The sequence below is a fragment of the Plasmodium yoelii genome, assembly GCF_900002385.2.
Source record: "Plasmodium yoelii strain 17X genome assembly, chromosome: 13".
Taxonomy (NCBI): domain Eukaryota; phylum Apicomplexa; class Aconoidasida; order Haemosporida; family Plasmodiidae; genus Plasmodium; species Plasmodium yoelii.
In genome coordinates, this window is record NC_036185.2 from 823,270 (window position 1) to 841,657 (window position 18,388).

Genomic DNA, 18,388 nt, shown 5'->3' on the forward strand with positions numbered 1-18,388 from the left:
ATATATATTATATATATTTTTTTTTTAATGCTATTTTTTTTTACTATTTATAGCGCACATAAATTATGATAAGTATAAAAAATAATAGGGCTAAATAAAATCAGTAATGCGCATTATAAAAAAAAAAAAAAAAAAAAAAGTCTATAAATATAATTCAGGTAGCATTAGTTAATTAATTTTATTTTAAGTTGCTTTCAATCTAAACAATCTATCCATAATTTTGTATATAAAAAAACATAAATAAAATCGAAAAAAATAAAAAATAAACAAATAAATAAATAAAATATAAAAATTGCTATAAATAAATATACTTTACGTTAAGCACACCATATTTATCTCTTAATCATGGTGTAGAATTTTTTTGTAAAAATAATTCCATTTTTTTCGTACATTAAATAGAAGTAAAAATTTTTTTAAATAAAAGCACAAAGGGTAAAGGCATTACTCACGTACAGGAATACAAATTGCTTATTTTAATAAATAAGAATGGGAAGTTTAAAGATTTGAAACTGCTAACAAAACTCAGTATGTTGCGAATATAATTTCGTAGAGCATGTCGTAATTTTTGTTATTTTTGTTATTTTGTTATTTTGTTATTTTTGTTATTTTGTTATTTTGTTATTTTGTTAATTTTGCTATTTTGCTAATTTTGTTAACTTGTTAATCTTGTTAATCTTGTTAATTTTGTTAATTTTGTTAATTTTGTTAATTTTGTTAATTTTGTTAATTTTTGTTAATTTTTGTTAATTTTTGTTAATTTTTGTTAATTTTGTTAATTTTTGTTAATTTTTGTTTTTGTATATATTTTTTATTCGATGGCATTTCATCGGCATATGTGGATGTTAGCTAAACAGTAGACATTCAAATTTGAATTTTATAAAAATCATATATTTCACACATTTCATATATTTTTCAATTTTGTTATTTTGCTATGTTTTATAAAATCAATATCGTTGTACATATTTACACACAATTATGCATCCACAATTATGTATGTTATATGTATGTATGCATGTATACACACTTTTTGTAAAAAGCCAAAACAAATTATGGCTATTAAATTTTTCAATATATACCTTTTTAATCTTTAATAAATAAATATTTCATTGTTCTTATTAACTATGATTAGTGTTTGTTTTAGTTATTTTTTTGGTTATTTTTTTGGTTATTTTTTTTAGCTATTTTTTTGGTTATTTTTTTGTTATTTTTTTTAACATTTTAAAACTTTTTTTTAATACCACACACATAATTTTACATGATTGTATATATCATACAAAATTTATGAGAATTAATTTTTTTGAATCCTATATACATTTTTCAGATATTTATAAAACTGTCTTTGCATTTATTGTATGAATACATATGTGTAACAATTTTTTATACAAATTAATGTTAATTGGGTTTATTTGTTAATTTTTACCAAAATAAATAATTAAAAAGAATACTGAAAATGAAAAATAGAAAAATATATACAAATTTATGAATTCTTTTTTATTTTTTTTTAATAAGATTGTTGTTGTTTGGGCTTTTGTTTTTTTTTTTTTTTTATGTTAGCTATTTGTTGTGATATAGCATAACTATATATAAATAATAAATTAAAATGAAAATATTAATATTTCGTTTTATATTTATTTGGGCTTATATAATTTTTGTCACATATGTTAATTGTATATATTACATAAATTTTAGCAATATATTATTATTTAATATCCAAAAAAATAATAATTATTCTCAATGTTTCCGAAATGAATATATAGAAGAATACAACTATTTTAAAAAACCGAATTCTATATTTTTCAAAACACAAAATATAAATAATTGTGACAAAATAAATAATTGTGACAAAATAAATAAATTGTTGCCCCCTAAAAACGTTTCAATAAATGATGATATAAAAAATGTCAACTGCAATTGCAAAAATAATAAATCTTATTTGACATGTTATGATATCTTTCACAATTTTTGTTCAAAAAAAGTCGAAAAAGTAAAAAAAAAATCGACAAAATCGGCAAAAAATAACGTTTGCAATAATTACATAATAAATTTAAATCAAGAAAGCTTTGACCAAATATATAAATATGATACCCAAGAAATTGAGAGTATATTATATTTTCTTAAAACTTACACAAAAATTATTAGTCATGATACAATAAGGGTAGTGAGGAATGTTCATTTTTTCAACCTCTCATTTTTGGATCTAAGAAATTCAAAAGTTTATAAAATCGAGCAAGTGCTTATTAGTAAAAATGAAATAGACAAACACAATCGAAATTTATTTTATTTTTACAACATAGAAAACGGAATAAGCGAAGCAAGCAAAACAAATGGAGAGGCTTGTGAAAACAATTTTGAGCTAATTCGTGAAATATATAGCTATAATATATATATTTATATAACGAGCATATTCAATAGGGTATTATTAAAACCTGTACATATAGATACCATAAAAAAACAAGAAACCTTTTTATCTTATAATACAGATAACAACAATTTATATATCAATAATTATATAAATAATAACAAAAATTATAATAATCTCAAAAGAGGTGAAAAATATGCTTCCAATAATATACATATAAATAAAGGGAATAAGCTCATAACTGTTGAAAAAAATAATAGCAAAAATAACCTTACATTTTGCAAAAATACAAGAATAAAAAATGTTGATACTTATGTAAATTTTGTGAAGAAATATTTACAATATAAATTATATAATAATGAAAAAAATGTTAATAAACATGAAAAAAAAAACAATCCATATATAGTAACAAATGGAAAGTTTTTATTTTTGAAAAATTATTATTACAATAATTTTGTTTTGAAAAAAAATGAAAAAAATTATGATATCAAGAATGATATAAAAAAAGTGCCTATTTTTAAAAAGGAATTAATCATATTTGATTATTTAAAAAAAAATATATCCTATATTATCATTAATAAAAATGAACAACATAATTACAACTATTCAATACCCATAAAAAATAATTTTGTTGATTTGAAAAATGTCTATGTTCATGATTTTAAAAGATTTAGTTATTTTAACAAAATATATAAAGTTTTGGACATAAAACATAGCAAACAAATAAAAAATAAACACAGTAAAAAAAATAGAAAAAAACTAAAAAAATATTACAACATGCAAAATGATAACTCTATATGTATATATCCACAATCTAATGAATATGAACAAGAAAAATCTTTCTTTGATAATAATAACAATCCTTTTTGCTATTTTAAAAATATTGGTTTAAATACATGCACATTGGAAAATGAAAATACTTCACTAAAAACCGAAATTGTAATACTAGACAAACAAATTAATACACTAGAAATTATAGTAAAAAAAGCAAATAAAACATACATGGATAATTTTTTAAAAACTAAAAATAAAAGTAATACAAATATTTTGTCCATAAACAAAGCTTTCAATTATAGAGAAGAAATCAAAAAAGATATGAACACCGTAAGAAAAAAAAAATATTTAAGCCCAAAAGAGTATAAAAATTATGAACAAGTCAGCCAAAAGGCGTATAAAAATTATGAACAAATCAGCCAAAATGGGTATAAAAATTATGAACATAACAATATTTACCAAATTAACACATTCAATAGTTTATGGTATGAAATAAACAAATACTTATATATAATGTACGTAATAATTGCAAACAATATTAATAATTATATTTTTCAATTAATTGATGTGTTTAGACAATATAAATTTTATACTAATAATATAAAATATGAACACACACAAAACATTATATCAAATAGTTATAAACCAGAAAAAGAAATTGATAAACATTTTATATACAACATTTTATTTACTATTTTGAAAGATATAGAATTTGTAAATTTTTTTAATACATCCGAAAAAAATGAGGATAATCATAATTTAAAAAATTTTAATGTTTGTAAATTTGATTATATAGAAAATTTTAAAACAAATTCAATAAATCCATTTATTACAAAAAAAAAAAATATGATCTCTAACACTTGTATTGATACAAATTTAACAATAAAACAATCAAGATGTTATTTTGTCAGTTATGAAATGGGAGATTATTTTATTCAAGTAAATAACAAAACAAAAATGGATAATAATAATAATAATGATAAAATTGAGGAAATTATTATTGATTCGATTATATCAGAACATGAAAAAAAAATTATTGAAAATATGAAAACACATTTAAATTATTCTATAGATTTTCCTTTATATCTTAATAAAATATATCCAGATATATATAACACTGATTGTAATATATTTAATAAATTAAAATGGGTATTAAGTATATTTTTAATACCTTCATGGATAATAATTATTCTAATATATATAATAATGTCACAAGAAATTTGGAGACATGAATTATTAAACCCATTACACAAATTATTATTATCTCCTTCAATCATACGATTATCATCTTTTATAATTTTATTAATATTTTGTAATTTTCATTGTTATTATATGTATAATAAAATTATGGAATATGCTATATTAGCATTTATGACACTAAACACATTATTCAATACTTTATTTTTTGGCAATCTTTTATTAATTAGTAAAGGATATATGATAACACGAAGATATTTCAACAAACAAGAATGCTTATTTTTGACAATAATAATTTGTTATATATATATATTAATATCATTTAATCAATTAAATATTATAAATGATGGATATATGTTAATTTATTTGTATTCCTTTTTATTATATATGCTTGTTGTAAATATATTTTCTATTATAAATTTTTTAAATGAAAAATTGGCATATGTAAGAGATATAGGAATGTATAATTGGGAACAATCTCTATATACCAAGATTAATATGTATAAACATTATCTTTGTATTGTTATCATATTTTTTTTATTTGAAATTATTTTGCATACCCTTAATATAACATTAAGATTATTTTCAAGAAACATTGCTTTAATTCAATATACCATCGAATTTGTTATGTGGGCTTCCGTATTATATATATTCAGATATCGAGAAGATGTTTTATATTATTCTATTTTATATGGAAATACCCCTTTTAAAACTGTACCGTTATATATATATAATTATAAAGAAGAATCATGTAAAAATCCAGAATTTGATATAGAGACAAAAAATGAAAAAGATAATGCACCTATAATTATTTTAAATCCACTAGAATTTCCAAATCAAAATTTGTTATCATCTTTGGATGTCGGATGGATAGTTAGACATCACTACCAACGATTAAACATTTGAGCTTCAAATTTTGAAAAAAAAAAAAAAATAAAAAAATATAAAAAAAAATTATGAAAATTATAAAATTGTAAAAATTGTAAAAATTATAAAATTATAAAAATGTGATAGAATTAAGTTTTGCATATCCCAAGTATTGACAAGACTGATGTGCTTGTTTCATTCCCCCCGTTTTATATGAGGATATTTCCTTAAAACGGACTAAGTTTTTATTATTTTTTAAATTTGGCATTTTTTGCATTTTTTATCATAACTTAAAAACTTTTTAGTCAATTTAATTAACAATTAGACATATCTTTTTTAAAAAAAATATAAAACTGTTATTTTTACCAAAATAGTCACACATATATCAAATTTAGTATGCATTAAGTCATGTATGTAGCCATGTAAATTATATCCTCTTTCTTTATTATACATGCTTCTTCAAATTTACTAGAGTAAGCAATTGGGACATCTTTTGTACATAATCTTACAGGTTTTTTTGATAAAATTGAAGAAAAGTTTTCAACAATTTGAGAATATAATTCAGCTCCTATACCACCAAAACCTGCCGATTCATCTAAAATTAAACATTTTTTTGTTTTTTCAAGTGAATATTTAATTGTTTCTAAATCAAAAGGTTTTAATGAAATTAAATCAATAATTTCTACATCTATACCAATATTCGAAAGTTCTTTTGAAGCTTCAATTGCTAAATGTCTAGTTATTCCATAACATAATATAGTTAGATCATTTCCTTTTTTTACAATTTCTGCTTTATCAATAGGTAATGTATATGGTAAAATTGGTATATCATCTTCTTTATTATATAATAAAACATGTTCTAAAAACAAAACAGGATTATTTTCTCTTATTGCTGATTTTAGTAATCCTCTTGCATTAAATGGTGTAGAACATGCAACAATTTTTATTCCTGGAATAGACATAATATATGATTCAATTCTTTGTGAATGTTCAGGTCCTAATTGTTTACCTACCCCACCTGGTCCTCTAATTACTAAAGGAATATTAAATTGTCCATTAGACATATATCTTAACATACATGCATTATTAGATATTTGATTAAAAGCTAAAATTAGAAATGATAGATTCATACCTTCAACAATTGGTCTTAAACCATTTATTGATGATCCTATTCCTAACCCCATAAATGCATTTTCACATATTGGTGTATCTAATACTCTTGCAAATCCAAATAGATGTGCTAAATTTTTGGTTACATTATAAGAACCACCATATAATCCTACATCTTCTCCTAAAACATATACTTTTTTATCACGTTTCATTTCTTCATATATTGCCATATGTAATGCTTCACTAATATTTCGTTTTATTTTAATATTTTCTAATTCTTTTTTATAATTTTCTACTTCATTTATATCTATTGTATTTATTTTATTTAAATTGTTGTATATATTATTATCTTTTTTTTCTTTTTTAATTATATTTTTATTTATCCCATTAAATATATACCCACATTTATTTCCTATACTCATTTTTGATTTGCCTGCACACATTACCCATTGCCATATAAAAATAAAAACAATAACTCTCCACATTCTTATATAAAGCCGTACCTTTATCAACTTGCTTGCTTGCTTATTTTATTTTATTTTATTATATTTTTTTTTATTTTATTTTTTTTTATTTTATTTTTTTTATTTTATTTTTTTTATTTTTTTTTATTTTGGTGGTACCCTAAAAAGAGACATGTAGAAAATAATGCAAAAACAAATTTTTACAATATTGAATAAATAGTTGTTAAATAAGATTAACCCTATTTTTCCATTCCAACCCTAAACTTATTATTTTTTTTTATAAATAAAGTTGTAAAAAAAAAAAAAAAAACTATAACTAATTGTTGTCGAAATTTATATCTTCTTATATTATCATGCTAAACGTGTATCTCTAATTTGTGTAAAAATATGTATCATAGTTTTTATATTTTGGTACTTATCATTATTATTATTATTTTTATTTATTTTTTATTTATTTTTTTTTTTTTATTTTTTTCGATTTATTACAACCTTTTTAGTGGCATATTCTCATTATTTTCACATTAACAACGTTTTCCTTAAATGTACCTAAAGTTTGGTTTTTTATTTTTATATTTTTATATTTTTATATTTATATATTTATATTATTTTTATTATTTTTATTTTGGATATTATTTGAGTCTTTAAGCAAACATTTTACACACGCCAATCAGATTAAATTTTTTTGCTGTTGTAATATTTTTTTTTTTTTTTTTTTTTTTTTTTTTTTGAGATCATAGAATGTATGCTCTTTTTTCTGTACCACAACTTATACATGCACAATAAAAAAAAAAACTAAATAAATAATTTCGATTTCTTTTTTTTATAAAATTTAGATAATTATAGTATATGTAGAAGATACCATATTGTACCACCACCCCAATATTTTATTTTTTTTTTACCCCCTTTTTTATTTTTAGAACAAATTAAAAATATAAAAAGAAAACAGAACGAACAATTATACATGTTTCCCCTAAATTGCCTAACTTGGTCAATTTTTTTTTTTTTTTTTTTTTTTTTTTTTTGTGAAAAATTGTAATAATCCCAAATAAACAAAATAAAAGAAAGAGACACAACATTATTAACAATTTTTAACATATTTTAAATTATCAAAGAGAAATGAAAAGAGTAGATAGAAAAATATATAAAAAGAGAGATAATAAATAAGTAGATATACTATTGATTTGACAATTTGGTTATTCCATTTGTATGTATAACATTAATTATATATCGATTTTATTTTAAAATGTTAAATGAGCATACATAACAAGGATTAAAGAATGGAAAAAATGTGAAAAATTTGAAAATGTGAAAAATTGAAAATGTGAGAGTATATATTTTTATTTCAAAAAAACTGTTAACACCATTATATAACCTTCAAATAAATATATATTATACATACATGCATACATTTTAATATGTACATATACAAGCTTAGAGAAAAAAAAAGTGTATACTTATTTTGCTTATGAATAATAATAGTGAGACACTCTATGCTTTTATATTTTTCATAAATGTATAAATTTAACTTAAAAAAAAATATATACATATATATACATAATATACATAATATACAAATATACAAAAATATACAAAAATATACAAATATACAAATATACATAATACATATATACACATGTAATATATATGTATGCATTAACAATGTACACTATTTTATTCAGTTCTCGTTTCACAGTTTTTTTTTTAATTTTTTTTTCTCTTATAAATAGTAATTTTTTTGTTGTTGACAATAAAAAAAATAAAAATAAATAACAAGATTAATAAGAAAAATTAAATAATCTTATATTCATTTGAAAATATATTTTATATATGCATTAATATTTTACAGAGCTAAAAAAAAAAAAAAAAAAAAAAAAATAAGTATATACGTATAATAATATAAGGCTATAAAAATTTCAATTTGAAATATTTATTTTTATATAAATAAAATATTTTGAAATAATCATATTAATTATTTTTTTTTATTATTATTGTATCCATGTTTATTCATATTAACATTATTTTTGTATATTTTCTTTTTCCACATATATAATATTTATTTGTATGTGACAATTTATATATAATTTGATATATATTTTTTACTATGTATATTATATTTTCCATGCTTTAATTTTTAAAATGTGTTAAATACACTAATGTAAATTTATAAAAGCAAATAGATATACTATCCAAATATACACGGGCTTTAAAAATTGTGTTACATGCACGATACTGTACAATACTGTATAGTATATAGTACGATACTGTACAATACTGTATAATGCATAGTACGATACTGTACAGTATATAGTACAGTACATAATGCAATGCACTATACGGTACATGTACATGTCTGCAAAGTTAGCGCTTTTTTTCAAAAAAAAAAATTAACAGGATATATACAATAGTTAATCAAGGCATGTGCTTGTTCTTGCATGCACATCTACTATCTTTCATTATTTTTTTTTATTTTATTTTAACTAAAGAGTGACAATAATATGATAAATAATAAAAGAAAACGATCATATATCCAAGATGAGCGGCATGAAAATAGCAACGAAAATGAATCTTATGTAAAATTAGAAAATGAAAAAGAACATGATAAGGATATAATTTATGATCAGATTTATTCAACCCCTAAAAAAAATAAACCCCGATGTTTAGTTATATCAAATTCTACAGATAATTTATTAGAAAAATTTACAAACTTATTAAAAATTAATAATTATGGAATCGAATTTAAAACTAAATGGTATGTACACTTATTTAGAATCAGTTTATTCAATGAAAGATTATATGGACCAACACAAACAACTATATCTGGAAAAAATAAAAAAGAAAAACAAAATGAAGAAAATATAAACAAATTAATATTAGAATATAATGTTGATGAATTATTAAAAAATGTACAAAAATTAATTATAAGAAAATTAGATTGTGAAAATTTATATTATCAAAAGATATTAGTTATTATTTGTTTATTGTTCGATTATTTTCAAAATAAAAAATATCATAATATTAAAACTGTTAAACATTTAGAAGGTGAAGAAGAAGATACTAAAAACTCGATAGATGGTTTTGAAACAAAAAATCCATCAGATACACATATTAATAATAATTCTAAAAAAAAAAATAAATCAAAAAAAAGATCCTTAGAAGCTACAAAAAAACAAACATATGGAGATTCAGGAGATGATGCTACAAATAAAGACAAACTATCAGAATATTCCGAAAAAAATGAAAAAAATGAAAAAAATGAAAAAAATGAAAAAAATGAAAAAAATGAAAAAAATAATGATAGTAATAATTTTAAACCTATCGATATTATAAATAATCAAAAAAATTATTACATTATCGAATTTAAAAACATTTTATATAATGAAAAAAAAAAATTTAATAATTTAGAAATTTTTTATCACATTACAAATTTGATTATCCATAAATATTGGTATTCACAAGAATATGCATATTATAATATTTTTATATGGTTTTTAAATTATATAAATAATAAATTAGAAATAAAAAAATCTATAAACAATATTAATAATAAGTTAGAAACCTTTATTAATTTACACCCTAAGATCTTTAATATATCACATGCTAAAAAAAAAAGAAAAAAAAATAATTATCACCATAATAACAATAGTTATAATGATATTAATTCAATCACCCATAATAATAGTCATTATTTTGAAAGTGGAATTATAGATTATCCATATATTAAAAATCGATCTAAACAGTTGGGTGGTGGTTTTTCAAGTTTCACAAATGCATCAAACTCTGCAAATAGTAGCAACATGAGCAATAACAACATGAGCAATAATAACATGAGCAATAATAACATGAACAATAACAATAATAATACCTTTTTTGGGCTAAATAATTCGACTAATAATACATTTAGTGGATTTAAAAATACAAACAATGATACATCTACTATTGGAACTACCTTTGGTTCTACTTTTAAAGGATTTGGTCAAAATAACAATGCAAGCATATTTGGAAATAACAATATAATTTCTAATTCAGCTTCCAAAAATATAGAATCAGGTACTACTCTTTTCACATCTACCAATAATACAACTACTTCTTTGTTTGGAAATTCTATAAATAACAATAATAATAATAATAACAATAATAACAATAATAATACAATTCCAAAATTTCCTAGTTTATTTTCTTCTATCTCATCTGGGTCGGCAAATAATAACATAAACAGTGTTAGTAATAACATAAACAGTGTTAATAACAACCCTTTTGGCTCTCAATTAAATAAACCCCTTTTTGGTAATACTACACATATAGGGAATAATATGATGTCTAATTTACAAAACAAAAATGTTAATTTATTTGGGTCGATAAATAATAATGCACCGGGACAAAATAATTCAAATATTAATACGACCCTAAATAATAATAATAATAATAATGCACCCCTTTTCGGATTTGATAAAAATAATACATCTATTTTTGGAAACCAACCATTACAAAATACTGGAACCAATACAAATTTTATCTCAACATCTAATAATAATGCAACTAACAATATATTCTCTTTTAATAAAGATAGTCCAAAAAAAATATTCCAAACTCCACAAATAAATAATTTAGAAAAAAATAATAACTCTACCAATTTATTAAATACCACAACTAATAATGATAATAACACAACCCTTTTTGGACAAAAAAATAGTGGAATGGGGTTTTTTAATTCTACAATTAGTGGAAATATAAATAAAGATTTGTCATTTAATAATAAAAATGGATTCGAAAATGATATGTTATTACAAAAAACGAATATGTTTTCAAATACAAAACCTGCTGGTTCTATAAATTTTATGACCACCACCAACAATAATAACAATAATAATAATGTGATAAATAATAATAGCATGATAAATAATAATAACATGATAAATAATAATAGCATGATAAATAATAATAGCATGATAAATAATAATAGCATGATAAATAATAATAGTTTGATAAATAACAATAATAATGTTTCCAATTTAAGCACCAATTCAGTTTCATCTTTTAATTTTGGATCTACCAATTCGAATAATATCCTTGGAGGTTTATCTTCAAATTTAAATGAACAACAAAATGCAAATAATTTTAACAATTTATTTAATACTGATAATGGTTCGAAAGAATTATTTAAGGATCTAAAAATTTCCAATGAATCTACATCTAAATTTACAGTTAATAAAAAACCATTATTTTCTAGAAGACCTGTAAAAAGCAATTTGCTTATATCTAATTCAATAACATCAGAGAATAATATATTTAGTTCTACATATAGTAACAAAGATAATTTATTAAATAACCAATCAAAACCTGTTAAAGTAATTTTTGGACAAAATGTAAATACATCTACATCTACATCTATTACTAATGAAAATACAAACACTCCGATATTTGGAGGATTATCTAACACAACTACTAATAATACAAACAATTCTACATCTAACAATACACTGAATCAAATATCTTCAGTTCCTAACAAAGAAAATCAATCTATAATTTCGACTATGGATAAAGGAAATATATTTAACCCTGAAAATAATAAAAATATGTTTTCAAACACAAATAAATCACCTTTTAATTCGTCTAATAATAACACTACCATCTTTGGTTCTACAAATTGTAGTAATGTATTTGGAAAATCTGAAATTTCTAATATATTCTCAACTTCTGGAAATAATAATACTATACCTAATGCAAACACAAAAAACAATGTAGATGCAAATGCAAATGATAACAACTTAATAGGAACGAATACTTCAAATTCTGGATTTGGAAATACATCTATTTTTGGATCAAATGAAATAAATAATAATGATCAAAATAATTCTCAAGGTATTAATTTTCCTGTTAAAAAATTAACATTAGAAGAAAGGAAAAAAAAAACAGCTAAAAATAATATGCTTTCACTATTTTCAGCAAATACAAATATACCAACTCAAAATTCTATAAAACTAAATGACACACCATTATTAATTAGCAACAATAATAATAATAACAATAATGATGATATAAAAAAAACAAATATCTTCCAATTTAAATCGACACAATCTGATATAAACACTAAAACAGACACTTCAATATTTGGCGGGTTTAACAAAAGTAACATATTTGCTATTGACAAAACTCAAGAAAATTCTGGAGAAAAAAAATTCAAATTTGGAAATGATAACCTTTCTGCGAATAATACAATTGCATCTATTTCAAATGGGACTTTATTTGGTTCTATAAATGACGATAAACAAAAAACATCTGAAAATGTTCCTAAAACGTCTGAGAATGTTCCTAAAACATCTGAAAATGATTCTAAAACGTCTGAAAATGTTCTTAAAACATCTGAAAATGATTCTAAAACATCTGAAAATGATTCTAAAACGTCTGAAAATGTTTCTAAGCCATCCAGCTTGTTTACCTTTGGAACTTTTGCTAATAAGGAAAATGCCGAAAAAAAAGACGAAAAAAAAGACGAAAAAAAAGACGAAAAAAATGACGAAAAAAATGACGAAAAAAATGACGAAAAAAAAGACGAAAAAAATGGCGAAAAAAATGACGAAAAAAATGACGAAAAAAATGACACTACAAAAGAGCCAACCACATTCAAAGGGTTTGGATCGATTTTGCAAAATAAAATAGATGAGACGAACAAAAGTGCAAATAAAAGTTTTATTTTCGGATTAGGAATAAAAGAAAAAGATAAAGAAGAAAAAAAAACATCTCCTTTAACATCTGATATAAATAAAGATGACAATGCACTTACCACTCCAAAATTCGGATTTGCAAATAATATAACAAATATTTCTAATAACATTTTCAACCTTGGAAATAATGATAACAATAATAATAATGTTAATGCAAAATCGAGTATATTTCATGAGCGCAATGAAAAAGAGGATGGAAATGGAACAGGGTTATTTGCATCTAACACTAATATTGGTAAATCAACAGAAACTACAAATCTGTTTTCTTTTAAATCTGAGAAAGATACAAATAACATATCCGGAATGAACACATTTTCTAGCACAAATGTAAATGAAAATAAAAATGAAAATAAAAATAAAGAATCAGATTTAACCATAAATTATGATAATATAATAAGCCGAAAAAGAAGAAAAGATGTAGATGTAGATTATAAAGATGATATTCAAAATATGAATTTTGCAAATGAAAAAAATGGCGAAAAAAATGGCGAAAAAAATGGCGAAAAAAATGGCGAAAAAAATGGCGAAAAAAATGGCGAAAAAAATGGTGAAAAAAATGGCGAAAAAAATAATATGTTTTTAAATGATGAAGGTTTATTTTTAAAAAAAAGTAAAATAGGTAATGATCTAAATTATACTAAACACATTTTAAATAAAATCAAATTTGATAACATTCCTTCAAAAGATAAATTAAGTACATCATTTTCTGAAAATGAAAACAATATAAATAATACAGATCAAGCTGATCAAAATATTTTTAATATTAACATGTTAATATCTGACCAAAATACCAAAGAAAATACATCCAAAAATAATATTACAACATCTACACTACTGAGCAATGAACCAAACTTGAATAAGCCCCAACAAAATGATGGCCAACATGACGATCAGCACGATGAACAAAATTATGAACAAGAATATCGACAAAATTATGAACAAGATTATCGACAAAATTATCGGAAAAATGCAAATAAAAAAAACAAAATAGAAGAAGAGAACCAAATTGACTTTTATGAAAAAATGCGAATTAATGAATATCTTATGAACAATAATTATAATAGCGATAAAAATGATGAAAATAATAAAAATCATAATTTTGAAAAAAAAAATATAAATGTTATTGATAAAAAAAGTATGAACAGAATCAAATCATACAATAAACATATTTCATTTGATTCCATAGATATCGATTTGGATCGAGATGTTATAGATATTAATGAATTAAGACAAGATTTATTTTTATGTGCCTTAAATTTTCATTTACATTATTGGGCAGAAAAAGTTATATTATTTTATCCTTATAATGAAAAAATTAATAAATATTGTACTGCAATAATTAAAATAAAAAATAAATTTGACGAAACATATAATTTTAATTTATTTGAAGATATTCATCATATATCAAGAAAATTATTAAAACGATTAGACAAAAATTCTTGTATATATGAAAGTGTTTTATTTTTATCAGGAGATAATATTCAAATATTAAAAAATGCAAAGCTTTCTCTTTTTGATGTTTTTAATATATATCATTTTTGGATTAAAAAAAATAATTCAAATTTAAAAAAAAATTTTCAAGATTTTCTTTATACTAATAAAATATATCCTTCTTATTTAAATTATTATATGAGCCTTTATAAAAATTCAAAATCTTTAAATAAAAAATTGAATGATTTAAAAGAAACCCGAACTAAAATTATTAAACCCTTAACACCGCAAAATAAATTAACAGATAATGAACAAACTCAAAAACATTCTAAACCCTTTTTCTCTTTTTATGAAAAATTTTCTAAATTTGCTTATCCTAAACAAAATACAAAAAATGATTTACATATTTCAAATAATTCTGAATCAGATCATAATTCTTCTTCACAAAACGAACATAACAATTCTCTTACTGACAACCAAGACTCAGAATCTTATTCATCAAATGATGCCCATACTCAAAATACTGAAAATACTCAAAATACTGAAAATACTGAAAATGACACTAATTCCGACTCTCAGGAAAATAGTCAAAATGATGAAAACGATGAAAATGGTGAAAATGACGAAAATGACGAAAACGATGAAAATTCGGAAAATCGAGTGGAGAAAAAAAAAAAAAAAAAAAAATTCCCTGAAAATAATTTAGCAGAAATTTTTAATTCGGATAGTAGTGATGGTTCAAATGTTTTAGAAAATAATTATGATGATGAACCATTTAATATGAATATTAATGAGAAATATATATATTTGCCAAAAGGGAAAAAAAGAAAAAAAAAATTATTTTTACCACCTCATATTAAAATAAAAAAACTTACTCCATGTGAATGCATACTATTAGAACTTATTTTAAAAGATAATGTGTTAAATGTATTAAAAAAATATAAATTATTTAAAAAAGAAAAATATGAATATTTATATGTAAATCTGATCGCAATGCTAAAACATTATAATTATTTTTCTACAGATAAATATGAAGATACTAATGTTGAAAATGGAAATAACAATCATTCAAATAACATTCTTAATAATAATTTAAAAAATAAAAAACATCATCAATATATGAACAATGTAGATAAAGGAAGTAACTTAAAACGAATTGCTAACTGTCTTGAAACAAATTGTAATAACATCAAAAATGATAAAATAAATATTTTGAAAAAAATATGTGATAAAAATTTATTATATTATATAAATTTACAATTAAAAAATATTGCACACTTACTTAATTATAAAGAAATCGAAATCGCTTGCACATATTTGAATCATATAAAAAACAATTTATTTGTAATTTTTCAAATTCCAATCTTATTATTTAATGTATTATATGATAAACTTATAAAATCTTACAATGATTTTAGTATTATGGATAATTATTTTAATAATTCTCTTTTATATAAAGATTTTAGATATGAATATATATTAAAAACAAAAATTGCATATATGTTATTAAATAAATTTAATGAACAAGATGATATAGAAAATTGTATAAAATTTGCAATATATTTTGATAATAATAGAATAAAAGCACATAAAAATAATATATATAACGATTATATATTTCATAAAAATTTAATTAATTCTTATATTAACGTTCATGAAAATATTGTACCTTCTGAATGGATTCAAGCTAAATATGCAAAAAATGGAGAATTAAATGACATGAACGATTCAGAATATTTAGATTATTATTCTTTTTTTTTCAAAGATATATCAAAATATATCAAGCTAAGTATTATTGATAAAATTATTAATTCAAATATATTTAGTTTGCATAAAGAAAATTACACAATTTGTCAATCATCAGAAGATCGAGAAGATACAAATAAAAAATATAAATCAAATAATGGAACAAATGTAGGAAATAATTCAAAATTTCCTAATAATAATAATACTAACGAAAATAATGAAACTAGCCAAAATGATATCGAAAAAAAAAAAAATAAATTTGCATGTTATTTTATGTACATGGTCAGGCGATCTATTATGGATGATGTTGTAAATATTTATTCTTCAAAAGGAGAATATTTTTATAAAAAATTATTGACAACATTAGTAAATAATAACTTTACAAAAGATTATGAAAAATCTCATAATAAACATTTTCATATGTTTATTCAAGTTGCAAACATAAATATATTTATGAAAAATGTTTTTTTTGAATATATAAATTTTTTTAAAAAAAAAGAATTATATAATATTGAAAAAATAAAAAATGAAGATGAAATTATGGATAACTTAGTTAATGTTGTTAAGGTTAATGGAAGAAATTTCTTTGTTGTAATAAATACACTAGCTGAAATTGTTACTAAAATTGAAAAAAATATTGTAAAAGATGTTAATATACATATACTTATTAATTTAAGAAATATAATAATCGACACTTTTTACTTATTTAAATATGTTTTTAATAATCGAGAATTTTCATTAAGTCTTATCGAAAACCTTTACAGAAATGTTCTCAATTTTAACGACACAATTAATTCATTCTTTTCTGATGATGTTAATTTTTATCCAAAAGAACAAATAAAAGATTTGTACACACACATAAGACATAAATTTACTAGCCAAAATGTCTTAAACTAGTTACATTCAACATGTCTTACCATTATTACTTTATCTCATCTTTTATCACATATGTTTTGTATTATATTTTTATGAGGTCTCTCATTATAGCACATACTTTCGAATTAGACCCAAACCCATTGACTTGCACACACACACACACACAAATAAACAATAAATATGTATATACTATCTTGTGTGAACAATTTTTAACATTTTAATTTTTTAACTTACATTTTTTTACGTTAATCTTTTATAAATTATTATGTAGCCTTAGTTATTTCATTTCATGAAATACTTTGTCATATACCTTATTTGTATGTATATTTTATTTTTTATTTTTATTTTATTTTTTATTTTATTTTTATTTTTATTTTTATTTTTTTGTTCTTATATATATCATCAAAAAAATCTACTTAAAAAATATATGTACTTATATTTAAGTGCCTATATATACATATGTATATTTAGAAGACTTGTATATATTTAATACAAACACATATTTGTAAAAACTTGTTAAGTTTTAAAATACATTAATTTGGAACAAAGAAAGGGAAACGCTCTTACGCATTGCTCTTTTGAAAAGCGAATGTAGCAGTTTAAGTATGCAGATATATAATGAAATATGGACAAAAATATAATTGAATAAAAAATCAAGTACTATATATAACATATATTTATATATATGCACATATAAGAAAAGAAAAAAAAATATATATATAATATATATACATAATATATATACATAATATATATATAATATATAAGTAGAAATCGTTAACATCATATTTTTTTAACTACTATCAAGTATATAGGCATAATGCATTTCCTAAAAGTATAGG

General features: G+C 21.0%; 3 protein-coding genes across 3 annotated transcripts; 2 read left to right on the forward strand and 1 right to left on the reverse strand.

Moving 5' to 3' along the window:
- Positions 1-1,600: 1,600 nt before the first annotated feature.
- PY17X_1313900 (conserved Plasmodium protein, unknown function) lies at positions 1,601-5,236 on the forward strand (the record flags this gene model as incomplete). The annotated part of the gene is made up of 1 exon (XM_724641.2): positions 1,601-5,236. One exon carries the CDS (start codon positions 1,601-1,603, stop codon positions 5,234-5,236), a length of 3,636 nt encoding a protein of 1,211 aa, XP_729734.2.
- A 362-nt stretch (positions 5,237-5,598) lies between these two features.
- PY17X_1314000 (pyruvate dehydrogenase E1 subunit beta) lies at positions 5,599-6,792 on the reverse strand (the record flags this gene model as incomplete). The annotated part of the gene is made up of 1 exon (XM_722754.2): positions 5,599-6,792. One exon carries the CDS (start codon positions 6,790-6,792, stop codon positions 5,599-5,601), a length of 1,194 nt encoding a protein of 397 aa, XP_727847.2.
- A 2,474-nt stretch (positions 6,793-9,266) lies between these two features.
- Positions 9,267-17,567, forward strand: PY17X_1314100 (nucleoporin NUP313, putative; the record flags this gene model as incomplete). The annotated part of the gene is made up of 1 exon (XM_022957039.1): positions 9,267-17,567. One exon carries the CDS (start codon positions 9,267-9,269, stop codon positions 17,565-17,567), a length of 8,301 nt encoding a protein of 2,766 aa, XP_022813523.1.
- Between the last annotated feature and the right edge of the window lie 821 nt (positions 17,568-18,388).